The sequence below is a fragment of the Aquarana catesbeiana genome, linkage group LG13 (genome assembly GCF_042186555.1).
Source record: "Aquarana catesbeiana isolate 2022-GZ linkage group LG13, ASM4218655v1, whole genome shotgun sequence".
Classification (NCBI taxonomy): Eukaryota; Metazoa; Chordata; class Amphibia; order Anura; family Ranidae; genus Aquarana; species Aquarana catesbeiana.
Window position 1 is genome coordinate 192,605,619 of NC_133336.1, and position 26,394 is coordinate 192,632,012.

At 41.8% G+C, this 26,394-nt stretch overlaps 1 protein-coding gene across 1 annotated transcript in view; it reads right to left on the reverse strand.

Moving 5' to 3' along the window:
- NTRK1 (neurotrophic receptor tyrosine kinase 1) overlaps window positions 1-26,394 on the reverse strand; it is a 149,641-nt gene that overhangs the window by 74,862 nt on the left and 48,385 nt on the right. Inside the window, 6 exon segments of the mRNA XM_073609768.1 lie at window positions 128-266; window positions 368-510; window positions 650-804; window positions 7,439-7,507; window positions 20,339-20,410; window positions 22,755-22,829. Of these exon segments, the coding sequence (XP_073465869.1) occupies window positions 128-266; window positions 368-510; window positions 650-804; window positions 7,439-7,507; window positions 20,339-20,410; window positions 22,755-22,829 (653 nt within the window).

The window sequence follows — 26,394 nt, forward strand, 5'->3', positions numbered from 1 at the left end:
CTTATGTAATGAACATCACTGATTCAAATTAAATCACAGACTGTCTGGTTTAATAGCCATTCGTTGAAATTCTGAATTCTGGTGAATATGGACAAAGAATACAAAAAATGTTGGTTTGTCTACTCACAGCGGACATCCAGCTGAATGAATTTCTTGCTGGGGCCAGCCATGTTCTCAGCCCAGCAGGTGACATCCCTCTTATTGAAGCCTGGGGAGATGTTGTGGAGGTGTAGGAAGATCGTATCTGTGTCTGGACCCTCTGACTGCTGCAGAGACAACACGTGAAAAACTCCATAGTATACTGCTATATTCTTGTATTGATACCAAATATATACTTTTTTTGAGTTTGTTTCTATTGCACACCTACCTCAATTTTATACTGGGGTTTGATATTTGGCAAAATCCAGGTGGCTGTTGGTCGGGGTTGACCAACTACATTACACTCAAGGGTAAGATTATCCCCATGAAGTACTGTGAGATTTTGCTCCATGATGAAAACTTCTGGCCGATCTGATGAAAAATATGACACAGTGAAGTTATTTGCCAAAAACACTTGATGCATTAATCAAATCCAATGCCACCTAAAGGTTTATTCTAGTTTTTATTGCCTCATTTTTCGACCCCGCTTATAGAAAAATGGGATGTATACCACACTGCGAGATATTGGCCTCTTCTATGAAGATCTCTAGACCGTGTTCTAAACAGCTTAACGTTTGGTTGCCAAGGTCAGCCCAGCCTTCATCTCGACGAAGCTGAATCCATCGCACTTCGCAAGAGCATTGTAAAGGGTTTTCCATCAGGACCCTGAGAGATAATAAGCAAAATAAGAATCAAGACAGAATATAGACCTACATTTTACATCTCAAAATCTAAACTACGTCAAACGCCTCTGATAATATCATATTTAATTCTCTAATTATTGGGACAGTAATGGTCTCAAAAAGAGACCCCTTGCACCCATGACCTATGGAGAGTAAATGGACTAGTCTGACAAACAGATGAGGTTCATCTCTGGTTGCATATGCTAGGCAGACAAATATGGAGTCAAATATGGGGCAGAATTTGTACAGATTCGGACAGGTCTCAAAAGCTGAATTCCAGGTAAGTATACATTTGAAGTACAAATATGTGAACTTTGGTACCTTCTGAAAGAAAGATAATTCTCAGCTGGTCTTGTGATTTAGGCACCCAGACATATATCATATATACAGTATCTCACAAAAGTGAGTACACCCCTCACATTTTTGTAAATATTTTATTCTATCTTTTCATGTGACAACACTGAAGAAATGACACTTTGCTACAATGTAAAGTAGTGAGTGTACAGCTTGTATAACAGTGTAAATTTTCTGTCCCCTCAAAATAACTCAACACACAGCCATTAATGTCTAAACTGCTGGCAACAAAAGTGAGTAAACCCCTAAGTGAAAATGTCCAAATTGGGCCCAAAGTGTCAATATTTCATGTGGCCACAATTATTTTCCAGCAATGCCTTAACCCTCTTGGGCATGAAATTCACCAGAGCTTCACAGGTTGCCACTGGAGTCCTCTTCCACTCCTCCATGATGACATCACAAAGTTGGTGGATGTTAGAGACCTTGCGTTCCTCCACCTTTCGTTTGAGGATGCCCCACAGATGCTCAATAGGGTTTAGGTCTGGAGACATGCTTGGCCAGTCCATCACCTTTACCTTCTTTAGCAAGGCAGTGGTCATCTTGGAGGTGTGTTTGGGGTCGTTATCATGTCGAAATACTTCCCTGTGGCCCAGCCGCCGAAGGGAGGGTATCATGCTTTGCTTCAGTATGTCACAGTACATGTTGGCATTCATGGTTCCCTCAATGAACTGTAGCTCCCAACAGTGCCAATCCTGACCTCCCTGGGGCCCTAAGCAAAATTCTGCTAATGGGCCCTCTACCTGACTCGTGATGCCGTGAGCTATGTAAACCATTTGCCATTGCCACACAGTCACACCTGACACTTCAGTGCTCCCAATACAATCCTCCCTCCTTTAAACAAAACAATCAAAGAATAAGTACAAAAATATAGAACAGAATGAGGTTCAAACAAACAATATTTATTGAATACATCAGGGCACCAGAGAGCCCCCCTTAAATCAGTGTCCTTAGAGAATCTCCCCTACATCAGGGTCCCCAGAAAGCCCCTCCTTACATCAGAGTCCACACAGAGGTCCTGCTTACATCAGAGTCCACACAGAGGGCCCCCTTACATCAGAGTCCGCACAGAGCCCCCTCCCTTACATCAGAGTCCACACAGAGCCCCTTCCCTTACATCAGAGTCAGCACAGAGCCCCCTCCCTTACATCAGTGTCCTCACAGAGCCCCCTCCCCCTCTTACATCAGAGTCTGCACAGAATGCTGCCTCACTGTGCCAATCCACACATGATGCTCACCATTGCCTGGACTGACAGACACATACAGAGCGACATCCCCCGCATTGAATCACGGAGCTCTGTCTGTGTTCGCTGTAACAAGGTCCCGCCCCCCTAGACCGGCCTGTGTGATAGGCGGAACACTGATTCTATCCACTATCACATGAGCCGGTCTAGGGGGGCGGGACCTTGTTACAGCATGCCCGCCGAACACAGACAGAGAGGGGGCCCCGGCCTCCTCCATCAGGGGCCCGCACGGGGGAGGGGAGGAGGAGGACAGAGAGGCCATCTGGGCTGCTGGGGATCTTCCGAGCAGAGCCGATCCGCCCTTGGGGGCCCTCCCACAGCGGCGGGGCCCTACGCAGCTTGCGTAGTGAGCGTATAGGGTGGATCGGCTCTGGCTCCCGAGTCCCGGCAGCACTCATGCAGCCCCAGACCATGACACTCCCACCACCATGCTTGACTGTAGGCAAGATACACTTGTCTTTGTACTCCTCACCTGGTTGCCGCTACACATGCTTGACACCATCTGAACCAAATAAGTTTATCTTGGTCTCATCAGACCACAGGACATGGTTCCAGTAATCCATGTCCTTAGTCTGTCTTCAGCAAACTGTTTGCAGCCTTTCTTGTACATCATCTTTAGAAGAGGCTTTCTTCTGGGACGATAGCCATGCAGACCAATTTGATGCAGTGTGAGGCGTATGGTCTGAGCACTGACAGGCTGACCCCCCCACCCCTTCAACCTCTGCAGCAATGCTGGCAGCACTCATACATCTATTTTAAGACAACCTCTGTATATGACGCTGAGCACGTGCACTCAACTTCTTTGGTCGACCATGGCGAGGCCTGTTCTGAGTGGAACCTATCCTGTTAAACCGCGGTATGGTCTTGGCAGCACGCAGCTCAGTTTCAGGGCCTTGGCAATCTTTATGTAGTAATCTTTATGGTTCAGCGCAAATTGTTTTTCTTTTATGATTCCAATCTTTATGTAGAGCAACAATTCTTTTTTTCAGATCCTCGGAGAGTTCTTTGCCATGAGGTGCCATGTTGAACTTCCAGTGACCAGTATGAGAGAGTGAGAGTGATAACACCAAATTTAACACAGAAGAAAAAACTAAGGCAGTTACCAAACCCAAAAAAAACCATAAAATGATTATATCTTTTACATAAATAATTGAGTCAATTCGTGCTAAGAAAAGTGATAATAAAAATTTTCCATATCATAAGATAAGTGTCGCAAAGAAATAGTTGCCACAACAGAAAACAAATCAAAATGTGTGATAAACAATAAAATGGTGAGTGAATATCAACTGAAATAAATCAATAAGATATAATTCAAGCACCTTATTACCACCATAAATAGTAAAATAGAAATTAAAAACATATATAAAGTCCCATCTCAATGCAAACAGTGAAAAATGAGAAAAACAAACAGTCCATGAACATTGTGAAGATGATAATGCAGAGAGTGTTGTATAGACAGGTCCAATATCCCAAATGCTAGCACACCCGAGTGAGTATAGAAGCTCCTTACCGACTGCGGATGACCACCTATATGATCTCACCAGGCACAGGGAATATTGAGGTCTCCCAAAAACCTATAACGGCATCTTGCTGTAATAGCTAGGCCCGTGGTACTCGGAAAACAAAAGCAAGAAATGCTCCCATAGTGTAATCGTTCAAATGAGGGGTTTATTATATAAAATAGTTTTCACTTACAAAAAGATCCATCCAATAGAGCATATATCAAATGTGGGTAGACAGTTTAAAAGTCCCGGCGTCTCCACAGGCTTCCCGCTGTTCATTTGCTTCCCGGTCTCGACAGAAAAAAACGTAGTGACGTCAGCATCACAGACCCTGCCCTACGCGTTTCGTAGGACACTAAACATTTACCCTGGTGACATCGTACAGAGACATGCTCTGGAACATGATGTGCATGTGTGAGGAGGAAAGCCAGACTTTCCTCCTCACACATGCACATCATGTCTACAACTGTCATGTCTACAACTGTCTACCCACATTTGATATATGCTCTATTGGATGGATCTTTTTGTAAGTGCAAACTATTTTATATAATAAACCCTTCAACGATTACACTATGGGAACATTTCTTGCTTTTGTTTTCCGAGTACCACGGGCCTAGCTATTACTGCAAGATGCTGTTATAGGTTTTTGGGAGACCTCAATATTCCCTGTGCCTGGTGAGATCATATAGGTGGTCATCCGCAGTCGGTAAGGAGCCTCTATACTCACTCGGGTGTGCTAGCATTTGGGATATTGGACCTGTCTATACCACACTCTCTGGATTATCATCTTCACAATGTTCATGGACTGTTTATTTTTCTAATTTTTGCACTGTTTGCATTGAGATGGGACTTTATATATGTTTTTAATTTCTATTTTATTATTTATGGTGGTAATAAGGTGCTTGAATTATATCTTATTGATTTATTTCAGTTGATATTCACTCACCATTTTATGCTTTATCACACATTTTGATTTGTTTTCTGTTGTGGCAACTATTTCTTTGCGGCACTTATCTTATGATATGGAACATTTTTATTATCACTTTTCTTAGCACGAATTGACTCAATTATTTATGTAAAAGATATAATCATTTTATGCTTATTTTTGGATTGGTAACCGCCTTCGTTTTTTTCTTGTGAGAGTCTTTTTCACCACTACCAATTTCATTTTTTATAATCATAGCGCTGCATCTTTTATTTAGCACATGCACTGGAGTTCCTGTATCTGACTCTTTGATGCTGGCTGCTTTGTTGGTTTTGAATTTTTTAAATATTTCAAATATTTTTTTATATATATAAAAATTATTTTTTTCTAGCGCAGCGTTAACCCTTTGGGGTTTTTTTATATTACCAAATTTAACACACCTACTCCACATTCACACCTGAGACCTTATAACACTAACGAGTCACATGACACAGAGGAGGGAAAATGGATAATTGGGCCCAATTTGGACATTTTCACTTAGGGGTGTACTCACTTTTGTTGCCAGCGATTTAGACATTAATGGCTGTGTGTTGAGTTATTTTGAGGGGACAGCAAATTTACACTGTTATACAAGCTGTACACTCACTACTTTACATTGTAGACAAGTGTCATTTCTTCAGTGTTGTCACATGAAAAGATAGAATAAAATATTTACAAAAATGTGAGGGGTGTACTCACTTTTGTGAGATACTGTATATATATATATATTTTTTTTTAAATTAGAAGCAGTTTTGAAACAGACGTATACAAATTTACCATTAAATCCAGTTATGCATTCACTTACTCCTTTTTTTTTTTTTTTTTTGCTTCTTTTAACCCCCTGAATAGAAGGAATGAGAATGTAAAAGGCAGAGGGAATACAACTGAGCAACTTATATTCAGGCTATTCTGTGTCTAATGCCCCGCACATACGAGCGGAAATTCCGGCAGCAAAAGTCCCATGAGAGCTTTTGGTCCGAAAATGCGACCGTGCGTATGATCCATCTGACTTTTGCTGGCGGAATTCCAGCCAGCAAAAGACCGAATGCACGTCCTCAATTTTCTGGTCGGAAAAAGTTCAGATTGGAAATTCCGATCGTCTGTAGCAATTCCGATGCGCAAAATTCCTACGCAAGCTCGGAAACAATTCGACGCATGCTTGGAAGCATTGAACTTCATTTTCTCGGCTCGTCGTAGTGTTGTACGTCACCGCGTTCTTGATGGTCGAAAGTTCAGCGAACTTTTGTGTGGCGTGTGAATGCAAGGCAAGCTTGAGTGTAATTCCGTCGGAAAAACCATCCAAGATTTTTCCGACGGAAATTCCGCTCGTGTGTACGCGGCATAACACTTTGTGCTGTGGATGACGGTAGGGAGAGGACCTAATCAATGTAAATCAATGTGATGGTGTTCCTTCATTGTACAATAAGCAGATTGGGGAGCGGGCAATATATATATGTATATACACATACACACTCATGCTCTACCATAAGTAAATATCACCTATTGCTTTTATTATTATTATTAATATTGTTATTGTTATTACTTGTCTGTTTCAACAAATAGCCATTCAAAGGAATATTTTTTTTTTTTTTTTAAATGCAGGTACTTAATCTAGCTGTATTTAAAAATCATTTATTTATTTTTGTTAATTGAATGCATAACTGGCTTAATGGTGAATTTATATATATATATATATATATATATATATATATATATATATATATATATATATATATATTTTTTTTTTTTTTTAATTATAAGCAGTTTTGTGATTTATGCCATACTCCACAATAGGGACATCATAACTAAATATCTATTATTATTATTATATGTCTATTTCAACATATAGCCATACACAATTCTTTTTATAATTTCAAAGTAAATTCAAATGTTTTCTTTTCTAAATAATAGCGCCTAATTTTAGTTTGCAAGCAGTTCCCAGATTCCTCATCTGCCTGCTCTAGATTACATCCTCTCTCATCGAAGTTTAGGAAGAGCCTGAGCTGAACAGCTTATTGGATGAAATATGGCATCCCTGACAAGCGTTTTGTATTTATGGGTTAAATGTCCAGCTGCAAGAAGGCCTTCTACTGAAAAACTAATGTTAGTCCACTTTTGTAGTCTGATTTCAATAAAATGGTTTACTTCGACTGTAATGAGATTAGGTTTAAGGGGTTGTCAGTACTGCAATTTCATAAAACATTGGACTTGTGTTTAGGCTAAATATCCATCGACTTCTCATTTTGAAATGTTTCAGCTGCTATATAGCATCAGCCAATGTTCAGTAGATACAAAACATAAATGATTAGAAAAGTTTGCTAAAAATCCTTTATAATTAATCTGGCAGAATTTTCTGGTGTTTCAGTATCAATATAATGAATATACATGAAGACATGTATTTATTGCTTCAACATATCAAAGACAACTAGGAGTCTGCAATGAGAGGAAAATATATTTGCTTTGACCGGTTATGTCAATAAAAGATCCCTAGATCCCTTCCTCAGGGACACAGCAAAACAAACATTAATCATTGTGATGAAAGATTGGTTAACCTACAGTTCTTGAAGAGGTAGGTGGTAAAAGGTCTTCCATGACAGAGACACCAGAGAATTTGCCGACAGGTTACTAGAAAAAGAAGAGAAATGGCTTTGATAAGACATGAGGCAGATGTTTTGCTACAAGTCAAGACTGGAAGTAGAACTTGGAGGAAGGACGAGTGAAGCTGTCAGCACTAGAAGGAAGAGGAAGGTTAAAGATCACACATATGGTTGTTTGTGCTGAAACCAACCCCACAGTAAAGTGACCTCTGTGTAATACCAGACTGTCTGCTGTCTACTCCCATCATTCCCATCAGCACAAGTGGGATGGCGGGAACACAAACAAGTATTGCACTGAATTGTTTTTATTTATATTTTATTATTATGATCATTTTGTTACATTCTTTCCTTTTTTTTAGTCTACATAAATAAACGTTTGTCAAATGCTGAAGATTTAAAACAAACCTGAAAAGACACAACCGACTTCTTCAAGTTCTTCATGCTTTTAGCTCTTGGACGTTGTGGTAATGGTAATATTGGGTCTAGAGCTCCCAGCTCAAAGAGTGATGTCTTATCCCAAGGCTTTCCCACAAACTAACTCCACTTGTAACCCCCATCCCTAACATTAACCTTCAAACTAACTTGAGTTAGAGCTATCAGCTCAGAGGGTGTTGCCCTATCCCAAGGATTTCCCTCAAACTAACCCTACCTGTAACACCATCCCTAAAACTAGCCATCAAACTAACTTGGGTCTAGAGCTCCCAGCTCAAAGGGTAATGTCATATCCCAAGGCTTCTCTCAAACTAACTCTACTTGTAATGAAAGGAAAGTCCAGATTGCTGCACACCAAACTGAGATCCAACTGCCTTTATTCGCTATTATTGCTTCAGCCATGACTGGACGAGCACCCTGCAGTGAGGAGATCATGCTATTGGAGCCGGCTCAAGTGGGATCTTTTGTGTGTTGTACCTAACTCTACCTGTAACCCCCATTCCTAACAGTAACCGTGAAACTAACTTGGGTTTAGAGCTACCAGCTCTATTGGTGATGTCCTATTCTGAGGCTTTCCCTCAGACTAACTCTCCCTTCAACCTCATCTCTAACACTACCAGTCAAATTAACTCTTTCTGTAACCCTAACTGTTACACTAACTTCCTTGTAACCTTAATCCTAACACTAACTGTCCCTGTAATCCTAATGATAACCCTCACACTATCCTGCCCATAGCTCTCATGCTAACCCTTCTGTAATCTTCATACCAACCCTTCCTATTATCCTAACACTAATCTTGACACTCAGTCTTCTACCAACATACTTGTAATCCTCAACAATAACCCTCAATTAAACTCTAAAACTAATCTTCCTTATAACCCTAACACTAGCCCTAATCCTAACTCTACCTGGAACTCCAGCCCTAATACTAACTCTTACAATCTCCTTCCATGTAACTCTAACACTAATCTTCCCAGTAATCCCAACCCTATTACTAACCTTTACACTCACCCTCCCGCCAACCTACTTGTAATGCCCAACACTAACCCTCGATGTAATCCAAATACTAATCTTCCATGTGACCCCAACCATAACACTGACCCTCTCTGTAACTCCAGCCCAACACTAATTCCCACACCCACCTTACGTGTAACATTAACACTAACATTCCCTGTAACCCCATCCCAAACACTAACCCTAATATCACCCTACATCCAATCTTAAAGTTAACCTTCACACTAACCTGTCTGTAATTGTACCTGTAATCTTCATACCAACCCTCCCTTTTACCCTATCACTAACCTTCACAATCACCCTCCCATCAACCTACTTATGTTCCCCAACACTAACCCCCAAAGTAACCCTAACGCTAAACTTTCCTGTAACCCCAACCCTAACACAACACTAGTCTTGATTACTAACCCTCCCTATAACACCAGCCCCAACACTAACTCTTACAATCACCTTCCACGTAACCCTAACATTAATCTTCCCTGTGACCCAAACGCTAACACTAGCCTTCACACTCACCCTCCCACCAACCTACTTGTATTCCCCAATAAAAGCCCTTAATGTAACCCCAAAACTATTTCCCCCTACACCCCAACCCCAATATTGTATTCCTCAAGCAGGGAGCCTTCTCCGTTGGCAGAATACAGTGATAAGTGTTGCCGGCTATAGGTGGCAGCACTTATCATTCGGGAAAAACCTGAAAAGCTGGTTGAACACAAGTCAATCGATAAATCAACCAGCTAGCCCATACATGGATTAAAATGTAGCCATTTTCTGCTGAATTGGCTGAATTTCAATCCATGTACGGCTGGCTTAAACTTCTTAACCTCCTTTTTTGCATACTCACCTTTCCTGAACTTGGATCTTCTGTTCCAAAGACCAACCTTTCTCTGCTCAAAGATACCAGTGGAAAAGCCTCTTGTTGGAATCTCCTAGTTTGACTCCAGGTGTCCTGAACTCCAGGATGCTTTGGTATGCAAATTATTTTTGTAAACCAATGCACATTCCCTGGTCAAGACCACACTAGCCTGCCCCTAGCTTGCGTTTCACATTTATTGGTCAAGGCCCCATTCACATTCTACTGGCCAATCACTGTGATAGGCTGAGGAAGGGAAATCTTTTCAATGGGACAGGGGTTTTAACCCTTCACTACTTGATCCACAACTAAAATATAAGCTTCGTGCATACACTTTAAATTACTTAATGGTCATGTATTTGGCTTGGGGGCTACAGCATTGGGATCCCTGTACCTAAAGACTACATTTTATTAAAAATAAATAAAAATCAGCACAATTGACATTACTTACAGTCAATGCGATGTGTCCCTTGTGCTGATGGTGCTTTAGTTGAATTTTTCTGTCTTCGGATGCCCCCCTATCCCTGCCACCATAGTCTTCTTCTGCAACAGGGTTAGCTGAGAAAGCTGTCATATAAACTTATCAAGGGTGCCGACTATTACCCTTTCCCCCTACCTCCTCCATTCATAGAAGCTGTACTATAGCTTCCATCAGTGAAAAAGGATCTATGAATGGAGAAGGTTGACCTTCCATTCATCTGCCCATACTCCATTCATAGTTCATGTTTCATTCAGGGAAGCTATAGTACAACTTCTATGAATGGGGGGGGGGGGGGTGGAAAGGTTGGAAATAGTCGGCACTCTTGATGAGTGTATATGACAGGTTCCTTAACCCTATCAACTCCGCCAGACCAAAAGATTACATAGGGGTGGATCAAAAGAGGAAGACTTCAAGTTAAGTACCAGCCATAAACTCAAGGGACATTTTGTACTGACTGTAAGTAATGTTCCTTGTGCTGATTTTATTTTAAATGTTTTACTAAACTTACACTTTAATATATCAAACTTGCAATCATGCAGCAGACATAACCACTATGCCAACTGAATTTTGCAACACGAGAGGAAATGCCCTGAGTAAATCTCACAAGTAGAGTCCCCAAAACATATAACAAGCTAGGAACTGATCAGCCCACCACACTCTGCATATAACCAAAGTTTAGCACACTGCTAGCGTAGTAGCCTGCTAGGTAAATATTTTTGGCTTCACTGTAATCAGAGGAGCAGAGGTTTACTGTTTAGGGCTGTTCAATGTCTCATAGGCTGTTGATCTAGTGTTCTCCCTGTCTTCTAGAGGATTTTAGAATCATAGTGAGAGGAAGAACAGGGTATGCAGCCTAAATATTTATGGAACGCTAGCCAATCCTTGGGGAGGTGTGCCCAGTAGGTGGTGAGAGGGCCCATAAATAGCCCGAGGCTTGAGCAGCAGGGTGCAGTGTTCCTGGGTCCAGTCCAGCTGGAGGAGACCCTGTGCAGGGGCTCTGCTCAGTGCAGAATTCTATAAAAAGCCTTCAGGAAGACACCAAGGTCCCAGCTAGGGTTATCTGGGGTGCCTATTTGTAAGTCCAGGGATTAAGTTTGGGTCTGGAGAAGCTCACTGGAGAGAGCAAAGAGGACATTGGTGGGAAAGAGTCCAGCTGTCCTATGGTCTATATCTCCCTCCCTAGGAAGAACCCAATGGATGGCAAGTGATGATCCTGTGGCTATGTGAGTAAATGTCTTCAAGGCTGAAGAGTAGTGACTGTGTATATCTTTTTAACTGCCGGAAGGAGTACTAGTCAATGTCAGCGTAGAGATCCTGAGGGACATTTCTTTTGGTACAAGTGCAGCCAGAAAGTTGAGAAGTCCTATAGTTATCAAGTTCTACCATTTAATGTGGGTATCCTATGCTCCCCTCATTTCTATTCAAGTTCATCATTCTGAATAGAAAAAAAAAACTGTTCTTTGGAGCCAGTGGAAGAGTGTGCCTGGCTGTGGGTGCTATATTTTTTTTTCTTGATATTTCTCAACATTTTCCCATCATATTCACGTATTGGTTTCTCCTTTGTGACCCGCGTCTAATGAGAAAAGTGTGTCATTATCGGCTACATTTAGTTGGGTGACGACAGATCCAAACAGCTGTAAATACCATTACACGTGCCTGCGCACAGAGGATCATTTCTACGATGCCCCGGGTGGTGGGGATGGATCCATTTCAGCTCTTGTCAGGTCAATGATTGGCCACAGGGGAGTGAAAATGAGTGTTTGCTGTCAGTCCTGGCTGAGGCCAGCTGCCTCGATATCAAATTCCGCAGCAAGTACTGATATCACCAAATGATTCACCCCATAGCTCCCAGTTTACTGGGATGGGAAACAGGGATATCTTTTATAGCAAAATAGGGGGGGGGGGGGCGACACACCCCTGAGTACAGGTCCCATAAAGAATCAAGGCACAAAATATGAACCATTCATCCCTCTGGTGCTTTTTTTACTAATATAAAATAATTAGGCAGAGGACATACCCTTACTATGTCCCTGATCATAGACACCGTGAAAACAAAGTATATAACCACAAATACAAATGTCTAATATGATGAAGCTCACCAGTCCTTAGATGTGGTGGCCGCATCAGTTTTGATGATCCTGTCAGTAACACACTTTCTGGGGTGACAACACTCACAAACTGCACTGTATCTATGGAGGAGCAGCATTTTTACCCTAGGACAGGACTGCAAACACTTCCTCCTCTTCTTTTCTCCATAACACAGAGGGAAGTGTTCTGCAGTCCGAGGAGATAGTTGGTATATATTTAACTGATAAGAGTGTAAGTTAAACCGGGTACACACAGTCCGAATGTCCGGAGACATTTGCCGGTTCCAAAAAAAAAACTGCCCACATTCGGCCCGTGCGTATGTCAGTCTGTCCGGGTTCTGTCGGATGAGCATGCTGGAAAACCAGCAGCCGACAGACCCCCTTATCAGCGCTCTCCCCTGTCAGAACACAATAGCTCAGCAGGGGAGATTGCTATACTAACTTTGCATAGTTTAGCAGCTCCGACCTAAGCTGACAGTTTTTTTCGTTGTACCCGCTGGGTAGAATGGAAAAAACTAATAGTGTGTACCAGGCTTTAGACAAAGAAGACACAGAGAAAAGATCCATGTATGGGTAGGATGGTTGTACAGAAGTTGATCTATCAATCATTTTTTCCTAAAGGTCAGTGCCACCAGCTATAGCCGGCATTACTGATCAGTATATTCTGATGTCAGAGAAGGCTCCACACTGTCAGAATACAATAACTCAGTTGGAAGGATTCCCCCCATCCACACACTTGATGTAAATTGGCTCATTTATTTTGGGGGGGGGGGGGGGGGTTCAACCCACTGGTTGACCAAAAAAAATGATTAATGTATGGCCTGCCTTACAGAGCAGATAGAATAAAAGGATTGTAGAGGTATATGTACCAGACCAAAGAGACACGATAAAATAAGTTTACTGTTAGGGTTTTACATATAATACATACATGCATACCTATATTGTTCCAGCGTAACAGCAAGGTCCATGGTTTGTCCAGTATGGTGGGGAGGAAATTGAGTGGCCTGCACAAAGCACTGATCTCAACCCTACCGAACAGCTTTGGGATGAATTGGATCACAGATTGCAAGCCAAGTCTTCTCATCCATCATTGAGCCAATAAATGAATTGGAAGACCAATCTCAAGCCATGTCTTCTCATCCAACATAAATACCTGACCTCATAAATGGTGGCCATTTCCATAAGGACATGGTTTGACCTGTTTGATGTGTAGGAACCCAAGTGGTCTACACAGAGCCCTGACTTCAACCCTACTGAACACCTTTGTGATGAAATGGAACTCAGATTGCAAGCCAGGTTTTCTCATCCAACATTGAGCCCATAAATGGTGGCAATTTTCAAAAAGGACATGGTTTGACCAGTTTGGTGTTGAGAAGACCAGAGTGGCCTGTACCAAGCCCTGGCCTCAAGCCTCCTGAACACCTTTGGGATGGTTTGAAATGCTAATTATTAACCAACTCTTCTGTCCAACGTCAATACCTGAGCTCACAAGTTCCATGGTTTGCTCAGTATAGTGTGGAGGTAATTGGGTAGCCTGCACAAAGCTCTGACCTCAACCCTACTGAACAGCTGTGGGATGAATTGGAACGCTGATTGCAAACCAGGTCTCCTCATCCAACATCAATACCTGACATCATAAATGGGGACCATTTCCATAAGAACATAGTTTGATCAGTTTGGTGTGGTATGGCCTGCACCAAGCCCTGGCCTCAACCCTGCTGAACACATTTGGGATGGATTGAAACACCAATTATGAACCAACTCTTCCATCCAACATCAGTACCTGACCTCACAAATGCTCTGATTGGTTGCTATAGATTATGGTACTTTGCATGCACTCTTTCATTTTTGCTTTGGCTTTTTAAGCTCTTTTGAGATAATTTTCCCTTTCAAGATTAAAACTTGAAAGGGAAAATCATTTGAACACAGATCCTCCCCCCTGAGATCAAGGTCCTGGTTTAATGGCCTTTAGCCAACAGCATCTCTAACGGAACTGCAAAGGCAAACAAAGCAAAACTATGATGCACCAAACAAGACACAAAACACAAATACAAAAACAATAAGCTACGACATCTAAACATTGATTGTAATCACGCACAGATGATGAGTGTTTGTGGCATGATAAAAACATCCCTCAGCATAAACCTTAATTTACCTTTGCCAAGGCCCACCACAGTGACGGGATGTCTGTGCTCTGAAAACCAGGACCAGTTTTGCAGCTGTTTACATGTTTGTCATTTACAATTCAAGTGAGCAATAGTAAATGGATAATGTTGTAAACTGATGAATCTGTTTTTTATTTCACGGCCTTCTTTAATTGCAATTAGCCATTTAAAAAAGGATTTATTTACCTTCTTTTTCTGGATGATCTAAAGTTGGGCAGATTGGTGGTGTCTGACAAAAGTATTTAACATTTTTACTTGTTGTTTTGGTTACTTTTTTTTTTTTTATTGCACCTGACAGCTGTATTGCCGTTGTGCATATGGGTACGCTTAATGTATACAACATATGCACTGAGGCTGCATTCACTTCTAAATTTCTTGGTTACTGTAAGGAAACCATGGCAAAAAAGGGAGCTATTGAGAATAAAATGGATGAGGGGACTAATGACTAGTAGAGAAAGAGGCAAGACACAGCTAATTTTTAAGATAGTAGTCCTGGCAGTTAAATATCAGATAGTTGGGAGGTGCCACAACTGTGGTGTTGGCTGGGAGATCAATCAAGAGAGGCTGGCTTGAGAGAGGTTATGCAGTTACCTAACTTACTTTATAATAAGGAATTGTGAAAAATAGGATTGGGTGGCAGTATGATCATCATAAAAGTTAACCAAGTGAAGTCTTTGGGAGTCAATGTTATACTGTACGTAGTTGGGATTTGTATATAATGGGAGCACATTTAGTAGAATGGGGCTTATCCATTGCCCAGTTGTTGGTGAATTTACCTGACCCTGGTCTACTGGAGGAAGTCAGGTGTCCACAATTTGAATTCATTGTTGTTTCAAGTTGCTGTGGTGTGGCTGGGGAAATCTTAGTTAAGTCTTCATGTTGGTGGACTTCAAAGACCCCTTCCTGGAGACATTCGTTGACAGCTATCATGGTATTTATGTTGATATGGCTATTTGCCCAGTCAGTCTACCTGAATCTACCTGAGTTTGGTCTGCCGGAAGAAATCAGATATCCACAATTTGAGTACATAGTTGTTTCAAGTTGTTGGAATGTGGCTGGGGATGGGGAAATCTTAGTTAAGTCTTCATGTTGGTGGACTTCAAAAACAACTTCCTGGAGTCATTTGTTGACAGCTGTCATGGTATTTATGTTGGTATAGCTATTTGTGTTACACAGCAGCCTTGGATGGTGTGGGCTTGACAAAGGAAAGCCCAGTCTTCACCAGGAAACCCCATAAGGGAATTCCAGTAAGGCAAATGATGCATGAGCGTGTCCACAATTCCTGTTGGAGCCAGAGGGACTGTTTAAAGGATGCTTCTGCTCATCATCAGTGCTGACTGGTCTTCAGCTTTTCCCTGTGTCCTGCTTGTATCCGATCTTCATTGATGACATGGCTTGTTACTGGCCCAACCCTGGATTCAGCTTGTATTTCTGCCTGCCTGTTCCTGACCTCTGCCTGTTCCTTAGTATCACTCCTCCTGGGACAAGAGCTGGCACTGCAGAGGAAGCATCGGCTTATGCGGCTCCAGCTACCTCAGCAGCCGCCTGCTTCCTCCAGCTCTAAGCACTCTGATGCTCTGGGATGGTGGTTTGGCAAGCCCAGAACACGATCAACAGGTTGTTGACCATGGGCATGCACTTCCCTGGTGTGAGTTGAGCACCCCTGCTGTAGAGAGGCTAGGAGAAGTTTTTGAGTGGCAACAGGAGTCTGGTTAACCTCCGTTGCAGCACTGGTAAGGGTTCATTTTGGCCAAGAGTGACCCATGACAATTTACTTCCTGTTATTTATGGAATTGATAACGCTGGCACACAAAAGGCTAATTAAAACACATCTATGTCATTATTTGAGTTTGAGAAAAATTAAGGGCCAAAAATTGGTGCATCCCCCAGTCATGTCTAGTATTAAGCAAGCTTGTTAGCATTCACCACTATAGGAATTTACTGTGTCAAAATGCAGTTTAAATCATTCCTCTAAATTAAAAATTAGATGGCAGAATGGTGGATCTTAGGGCCTTTAAAATGTCATATCTACTCTTATCATTCTATACTTTTGTGAAGAGCAATAAAATAAAATAATTATAATATATTTTTTTTATATGTAAGCTAATTGGCTGTGAATCCCCCTTGAGCATTTAAACTGAATTCGTTAATGGGGAAATGATCAGTGATAATCCCCATGATGGCGGCTAATAACTAAACCTAGTTTAGTCAGGAAGCAGCAGGTAGGTTCGCGAGAGGAGAAGTGCTCTATCCAGGGAGAAGAAAATGCATACCTAAGAGAAATACGTTCCCATCAAACCTTAAAAATACCATGACCTTTTATTTTTTTTTAATTACTCATCCCAATCACCTCATGGTGAAAATGCCATTAGCGATGTGCACCCTGCCAAAATCTCTTTCCCGCAATTAGGAACGCGCCAGAAAACACTTAATAATTTTGAAGAACAACAAAACAAGTGCTCAGTAAGCCATCTTATTAACAACAAGACAAAATCTGCCTAAGCGTGAGAGAAGCCTCCAAGGCTATTGTCAATGACAGGCAAAATATGTCAGGAAAGGTAAAAGGAGGATTCAAATTATATATATATTAAAAAAAAGTTATAGCAATAAAGTCAGCCTACCCAAAATGTTAGTGTTTGATGAATGTTAGAGTGAAAAACCATGACAGTTTCTTCCATTACTTGGGGACTCATCACTATTGAGATGAGATGTCTACCTCAAGTTCCTGGGTGGAGAATGGATGATTTGAAACACCTACAATTCCCAGGTGGACAAGAACAGAGGTGGGAATTATGATACCTTGCTGCCCCTTAAAATTCCTCTGCCCTGGCCTGCCTGTATATCATGGAGTAGTCCATGTTCTATTACTGGTGTTAGGATTTCCTCTTTTAAATGCAGCAATTGATTTATTTTTTCTACAGTGCTAATATCCTGATTGCTCTCAGCTCAGGATTAACTGAGGATCAAGGCTTCTGAATAAGTCAATACTCCTAATTACTACAACGCGCAAACCGCAGTTTAATTAGCCTTATTTTAGGTTAAACCATGCATGTATTTTAAAGACCAGTAAAGACATCTCTTTTGACCAGATGTATCCACAGGAGGCCCCCAGACAATAGAGTCCAATCTTCACATCTCTTGGCATAAGCTTATGGAACGATGGAGGGGGAGTCAAAGGCAGGGTATACAGTTGGTGGAGGAAAGAGGGGGAGTCACACATTACAAGGTATCCAGTATGGGGGGGATGTTGGGGGAGTCAAAGTTTGGTTGGTGTCTGGTATGGAAGGGTGGAGGGGGATTATAGGTTGCTTGGTGTCCAGTATAGAAGAGTAGAGGTGGTTTACAGATTATTGGGAGTCCAGTATGGAAGGGTGGAGGGGGCTTACAGATTGTTGGGTGTCCAGTATGGTAGGGTGGAGGGGGCTTACAGATTGTTGGGTGTCCAGTATGCGTGTGGGGCGGAGGGGCAGTCACAGATAACAGGGAGTACAGTATAAGGGGAATGGAGAGGAAGTCAAAGATTGAAGGGTGTATAGTATGTGAGGATAGAGAGGGAGTCACAGATTACAAGGGTTCAAGAGTCAGTGGTGGAGGGGCACTGGACATGGATTTTTATCAAAAATTGGACAAAATAATTATTTGAGCACAGGTTGCCTGTATTAGGCAAAGGACATTCAAAGACAGCCAACACGTTTCAGGGGCCTGGAAGCCAAGGAAACCTCCTTGCTACTTATGCTGTGAACACTGCACAGACTGTGATTTAAACATCCTCTGCCTCAGTCCCATTAGCAGTACTTTTACTTCACTTCTACCATTTCACCCAGCCTTGTTGAAGGTGGATTGTGTAGCACCTGAAACACATTGGATGTCTTTTGCCATGTTTGTTGTAACCCGCTGAACAATAAAGACTTTTTTCTTATTTCTCATTTGTCGCTCTCTTTGAAATATTACAGATTACAGGGTGTCAAATATTGGGGAGAGATGGGGGGAGTCACTGATTACAGGGTGTCCAGTATAGGGGGGATTGGAGGGGAAGCCACAGTCTTCAGGTGTCCAGTATTGGGAGGATGGAGAAGTAGTCACATGCTGTTGAAATGTGAGACAGAGAAGGCAGGGGGGCTGGCTCAAGTTATTCAGATGGGAGACAGAGGGAAAGTCATTCAACCGCTACAAGCTAGTGCAAGTGCCAAACAAGCCATGGATGGATGCATGAAAACACCCAGTGAATTGTTATAACTGGGCAGGGGTAAAGATAACTTATTCCACCGTATGACTAGTTGTATGGCCAAATTCATCATCAAAAACAGGTACAAGGATGAATCTCCTTAGCAGGGACATATACAACAGTAAAAAAACCTTACAGGGGTTTTAACCCTTCCTCACTTCAACAAAAAGTAGAAAAAAATGTTGGCTGACCTGGGTGTGGTCTTTAAGGCTGCAAGTTGCAGCTCTAATATGCAAACTCAGAATCCAAAAGTGAGACGTGATTCCCTTTCCCTCTCTAGTTCCATGTAGGGTGACATCAAAGCTCCTTTTGGTGCCTAGTCTAAGAGGGTTATGATTTTTTTTATATAATAAATGTGATGATGACAAGTAAATATACTGACAAACAAGCACGAAATGTGTCCTCAAGCACCCTTCATATCAATCCAACAGATGGGTGTCCTATCTTATTTTCTTTCTGCCCCTGGATGCACAATCCAAGTTTCCATGACCTCGGATCCAGCAACCTCATAATCCAATCAGTTTGATTTCATGGGGCCACCAAGGTGTTGTCATTGGTTTTTGTCAAAGGTCAAAGTTGGACATGAAATTGAGATCTAGATGAATAGTACCCCTGGGATTAGGAAGCTCTTTGCAGGACATATTTTTTTTCTGAATATTCATGTAACGGGTCTCTTTACAAGATCCTTGAAAAGCCCAAATGTGTCTTCAACCACCCTTCATATCGATCCAATAGATGGGTGTCCATGGAGTTTTCTCTCCCAGTTCCTGGGTGCACCATCCAAGTTCCCATGACCTCTGGTCCAGCAGCCTGACAATCCAAGTAGTTTGTTTCCATGGCCACCAAGGCTCTGCCATTAGTTTGTGGTCAAGGGTCAAAGTTGGCCCTGAAACTGAGGTCTAGGTGGACAGTATGCCTGGGATTGGAAAGCTTTTTGTATGATGTGTCAGATCCTCCCAAGCATATTTTTATGCCTACTCAGTAATGGTGTTTTTTACCAAATGTTGATGTAACAGGACCCTTTGTGAGGTCCTTGCAAAAGCCCAATGTGTCTTCAAACACTTTTGATATAGATTCAGTAGATGGGTGTCCATGGAGAATTCTCTCCCTGTTTCGAGATGCACCATCCAAATTGCCTCAAGCTCATGTCCAATAGCCTCACAACCCAAGTAGTTTGCTTTCATGGCCACCTAGGTGCTATCATTAGTTTTTCGTCAAGGGTAAAAGTTGGACCTGAAATTAAGGTCTAGGTGGAATGTACCCCTGGAATTGGGAAGCTTTCTACAGGCTGTGCTATCTCCACACTGGCATTTTTTTATGCCTACTCAATAATAGCATTTGTTTCCGAATATTCATGTAACAGGTTGCTTTACAAGGTCCTTGAAAAACTTGATTTAAACCTGCCAGCTCAAATTTGGAGTTTTGGCTGTTTAAAGTAAACACATTGGTCTTGTGGATATTAACAAAAATAAATCATCGTTTAGAAGGTGAAATATGATGCAAATTTTCTATTTGATTCACGATTTCCATTCTTTGCTCTGTGTTTCATTCCAAAATAATAAAAAAAAGAAACAAAATCAGCTCTACAGAAGGATCACTTACATGTGAGTCATACGAGGGTTCATCTCAAAAGCATCTTTGGAAATATATTTGAGCCCGGTGTTAGAAATGGTCCTGTGGATACAAAACATAGAAGCAACTAAGGATCTATTGACTAATTGTCTCCTAATCCCGCACCAAGGACCCTAATGTCAGCCAGTCCTTAGTCTGAAATGGCTGATAAAATGAAATGATATTACAGTACTTCAGCCAGGAAATGAGACAGGTTCTATCTTATTTGCTGCAGCTTCCAATGAACATTGTGAGAAGCTCACAATGTTCATTGAAAACAGAGTTAGCAACTTCAGTCAAGAGGACTTGTACAACTGTACAAGTACAAAGGTAAAACTGGAGTTCAGTTTTAAGTTTTTGGATCAGTATGAGAGCCAGGCAGCTAACATTTTCAGAAACATAATCAGCAATGACAAAGCGCATATTCCTTGGGTACAGATCCTTTTAATGTAAATCATTATTATTATACAGGATTTAAATCATCTTATCCGTAATTATTTTTCATCAATAGTTAATAATCTTGCAACTATATGCATACATGTTTGTTCATTACATATGCAAATTCTGCTTCCTTATTGGACATCTTGAACTAACCTCCACCCCAACACCTTACTTACCCACAACCAAGGTCTGGACCAGTGTTCCCATCCTCAGGCATTACATTAATTTCAGTGCTGGTAGCACCATTGTGTCCTCATTGACTTGAATGAGGTCATATACTGAGTATCTCCAACCATTCATGTCAATGTAAAGGCAGCACTTAGAAGAATTTCATAGCCAAGGATGTAAACACTGCTGCTGTGCCACAGAGGTAAGTAAAGGGCTGGCCAGGGCTTGGAGTAGTTCAGTTTAGCTCAGGAGTAGGGATGAGCTTGCTTTTGTTCGGAACCAAGTCCAAATCTGGAAATCAGCTGGCATTCCCGGTCCACTGAGCTGCCACTGTCCAATGTCCAACTGTCACAGTTTTTGACTATGGGTGGGATAGGAAGGGGGGCTGGGTAAGTAGACCTGAGCTTGTCTTTTAAATCAACCTGCCCCTTAAAAATATTGCTTTAAGGGTTAGTGTACATGAACCTCTAAGCTAACTTTGATATCAAGTCAAGCTGAGGTCACTTTTAGCGTAAGTTGTTTCATTAAATCCAACTCAAACTCTGCTTTCCACATCCTTCAAAAATGCTTCATAATCTGTTGGGAGCAAACTAGAAATGCCATTGTATACTAACCTTAGGAGGCTGGCTGCACCATTGAGTCCCCATTGACTTCAATGAGGCCATTTACTGAGGATCTCCAACTTCAGCTCCATTCAAGTCAATGTACAGGTATGGGAATTTAGAGAATTACATAGCTAAGGATGTAAATACTGGACCGGGACACTGCTGTGCAACAGCGGTAAGTAAAAGGTTGGGTGAAGGGTGGCAAAGTTCAGTTTAGCTCAGAAGTAGGGATGAGCTTGCTTTTGTTTGGGACCAGCTGTCAATCTTGGTCCACTGTCCAATGTCTTTGACCTAATATGGCATTGTGGTCATATTAGCTCAAAATGTCATAAACATTCCTGACCCTTGGTAATCCTCCAGCCCACAGCTAATTGGACCAGGAATGACAGCTGATTTTTGGATTTTAACCTGGACCTGGTTCTGAACAAATGCAGGAGGTCTGGGTGAAGGTAGCATTGGACCAAGAATGACAGCTGACTTTTGGATTTAGACCTGAACCAGGTTCTGAACAAACCCAGCAGGGCTTGGTTAAGGTAGCATTGGACCAAGAATGACAGCTGATTTTTGGATTTAGACCTGAACCTGGTTCTGAACAAACCCAGGAGGGCTTGGTGAAGGCAGCATTGGAAATGCTGCCTTGACAACTGACAAATGACAACTGACTTTTGGATTTAGACCTGAACTCAGTTCTGAACAAACCCAGGAGGGATGGGACAAAGTAGCATTGGACCAAAAATGACAGCCGACTTTTGGATTTAGACCTAAACCCAGTTCTGAACAAACCCAGGAGGGCTGTGGTGAAGGTAGCAATGGACCGAGAATGACAGTTGGCTTTTGAATTTAGACCTTGAATTAATGACTTTTTCGGACAGAACAAGAATTCTTTGTCAGAAGTGGTATGTAAAACATAATATAACACCAGCTTTAATTAAAATGAAGGCAGGACTGTTGACTATGAAATATGAGTTTCACAAACGGCCCAATCCTTTGAGGAGATTCTGCACTGACCTTGGTCCCCATCCCGCCTCAGAAAACACTCTCCTTTAAGGTCATCCCTTCATTCAAGGTCACTTCCCTTCTCCCTAAACATCCTGAACCATCCATCTTTCCTCCCCCTGGCGGCTATGGGAGACGTGATGACAAGAAAAATTAATGTCTGTCCACTGGGAGACAAGCGAGGCCTGAGTACTCACAGATTTTTTAGCTCTCTGAAGTTCTTCATGTCCGCCAGCGTTAGGTTCAACAAGTCCCTCTGATTCTCGATCACCCTGTTGGAAGAGACAGATACATCAATCAAAATTTAAGAAGTCCCCTGGGCGAGATAGGCAAAGAGACCTGGAGGCTGCAGTGTCTCCGTTACAATGTCACCGCGGAGTCACAGTCTGGGTCATTATAATGTGAGGCTTCGCTGTGCATAATCGCTAGCCTTTATGTGATCATCACAGAAGGGACACTTTTTTTTGTATTAGAACACTATTATCTGAACAAAGAAATGTATCAAATATGAAACATACATAGCAATCACCAATCTACGGTTGGTGGGACTGCATGTGGCCTTTTGGTAATTATGGTGATGCTCTCTGTGGCCCCTGTAGATTGGATTCTAGTAGTTAAATGGTTTGGTTTATTTCCTCAAGCTATCTTATTTTTTTCTCTGCTGTCCTTCCTTCTCATTTTTTTTTTTTTTTAGCCACTTCAGCTCCAGAAAGTTCATGACCAGGCCATTTTTTGCTTTTCAGAACTGCGCTACTTTCACTGGCGATTGCGTGGTCATTCAACCCTGTACCCACCAACATTTTCTGCTATAAAACATATCCAATACATTTTGGCCAAAATGTACTCTGCTACATGTCTTTGGTAAAAAAAGAAAAAAAAATCCAATAAGTGTATATTGATAGGTTTGCATGAAAGTTAGTGTCTACAAACAATGGTATTTTTCTAGAATTTTAATTTACTTTCTTTATACTAGTGATGGCGGTAATTAGCAACTTAAAGTGGAACTGTGATAGTGTGGCGTGCAGTCTGACGCAGTGGCATAATGAGCAGGAAGTTCCCCCCACAGTGGCAGAGCTCCAAGGCCCAGTCGCAAGTGCGCCTGCTGCAACCCTGGTAGATCCGCCACTGAGTAATACTAATAATATACACCGTCACTGTACTAATGATGCTGGCTGGGAAGTGGTTAACATCTAGGGGCAATCAAGGGGTTCATTGTGTGCCTAACGATGTGTAATGTGTGCAATATGTGTTGATTTTTACTACAGATTGATTTGTTTCTTTTCCCTGCTTTGCAGGGAAAAGAAACAATGCAATCCTTCCCTCTGTACAGAGCCCTGTGTTGATTGTCAAGTAGGAGTAGACAGGTGAGGGCGAGTGCTCGATAGCCGAAAAAAGGCAGAGATGTGCGGTTACTGTTCCAGTATATGTACTGCGATGGTTCTGCAAGTGGTCAATAAATTGTACAGAAAGCAATATCAAATATGGAACAAGTAATTTTAGGGTGGGCTACTGTAGGGGGAAACACCAACTTGTAAAGGGGCTGTCAGAAATGTTATCTCTAGCAGGTCCATGTGACGTGTCTATGATGAACCCTAAAGCATATCCCCAATCTCCGACAATTTCTGATCCTAAAGGATATACCCAGTTTCCAACAATTTCTGATCCTAAAGCATATCCCCAGTCTTCAACAATTCCTGATCCTAAAGTATATCCCCGGTCTCCCACAATTCCTGATCCTAAGGCATATTCCCAGTTTCCAACAACCCAACGTCTAAAGCATATCAACAGCCTTCAACAACCCTAATCATAATGCATATCACCAGTCTCCAACAATTCCTGATCCTAAAGCATACTAATGCCGCGTACACATGACCGGACTTTCCAGCAGAAAAGGTCAGACGGAATAATTCCATCGGACATTCCGATCGTGTGTAGGCTTCATCTGACTTTTTCTTTCGAAAATTCTGACGGACCTAGAAATAGAACATGTTTCAAATCTTTCCGACCGAATCAGTTCCTATCGGGAAAATCGCTCATCTGTATGTTGTTCCGACGGACCAAAAACAAACGCAAAGGCCAGCTATTGGCTACTGGCTATTGAACTTCCATTTTCTAGTCCTGTTGTACATCATCGCGTTCTAAACGATCAGACTTTGGTGTGATCGTGTGTAGGCAAGTTAGCGGAACTCCATCGGAAATCCTTCGAAAAAACCGTCAGAGTTCATTCAGACGGAAAAAACGGTCGTGTGTACGCAGCAAAACAGTCTCTGACAACCCTAATCCCAAAGCATGACCCCAGTGTCCAACAATTCCTAATCCTAAAGCATATCCCCAGTCTCCAACAATTCTTAATTCTAAAGCATATCCCCAGTCTCCAACAATTCCTGATCCTAAAACATATTCCCAGTCTCCTACAATTTCAGGTCCTAAAGCATATCCCCAGTCTCCGACAATCCCTGATCCTAAAGCATATCCCCAGTCTCCAACTATTTCTGACCTAATACATATCCCCAGACTCAGACAATTCCTGATCCTAAAGCATATCCCAAGTCTCCAACCATTTCTGATCCTAAAGTATATCCTCATTCTCCATCAGTTCTTGATCCTAAAGCATTTCCTTAGACTCTGACAATTCCTGATCCTAAAGCATATCCCCAGCCTCCAACAATTCCTGATCCTAAAGCATATCCCCAGTCTTCAACAATTCCTGATCCAAAAGCATATCCCCAGTCTCCGGCAATTCCTGATCCTAAAGCATGTCCCCAGTTTCCAACAATCCTACATCTAAAGCATACCCCCAGTCTCCATCAACCCTAATCCCAAAGCATATTCCCAGTTTTTGACAATTCCTGATCCTAAAGCATATCCCTAGTCTTCAACAATTCCTGATCCTAAAGCATATCCCCAGTCTCCAACAATTCCTGTTCCTAAAGCATATCCCCAGTCTCAAATAATTCCTGATCCTAAAGCATATCCCCAGTCTCCAGCAACCCTAACCCTAAAGCATATCCCTAGTCTCCAACAAATTCTGACCCTAAAGTATATCCCCAATCTCTGACCATTACTAATTCCTAATATTCACTATGTCAATACTTGGAGTTTCAATGAAAAGTCTAAACCCTCCATTTGAATCAGGAAAGTTTAGAACTTTCTCCAAGTTTTGGTTTCTGTATGCATCCAGCAAGGTAGACTTCCCTAAATGATGAAACTACAATGTGGACACAGCAGCAAAAACACTTTTTTGTAGAAGAGTATAGAAGTACTAGAACCTCTATCCGTTCACTAGTCCTGTACCAGTGACCCATTTAATTTCTTGTCTTGGTGTCACAATCATATCCAAGAAAAGCTTCGGCTAGAGTTGGTCTTACTAATCACAATTACGACACCTTTAAGGCTTATTGAGGTTTTTGAATGCTGGATCTGAACAGCAGATATATGACTGGCAACAAAATCACTTATATAAGGAGCCACCCACTTACTAGACATAAATCAGTAGTTCAGAGCTCCAATGAAGACCACCTGGCCTGAGGAACCAACTATGAAAATGTCTCCCAGCTGGGCAATTCATTTCATGGACTTTGTTGTTCGGTCATTGGCTCTGAGAAGCCTTTGAAGAAACCTCAGAGGTTTCATGGAGACTGACATTTACAAATGACTCGTTTTGGACATCAATGGCTCCACACTGCCACATCTGGGTGATGGATGCAACTACCTTATGGCCAGAAGAGGTGGTATCAAGGAGAAGTCTATCTGCTCTATGGCTTTATGATGATTCCATTAAAAAGAAAACTAGTCAGGGTCAATGTAACCAGTATACATAAATCAGTTCACATTATG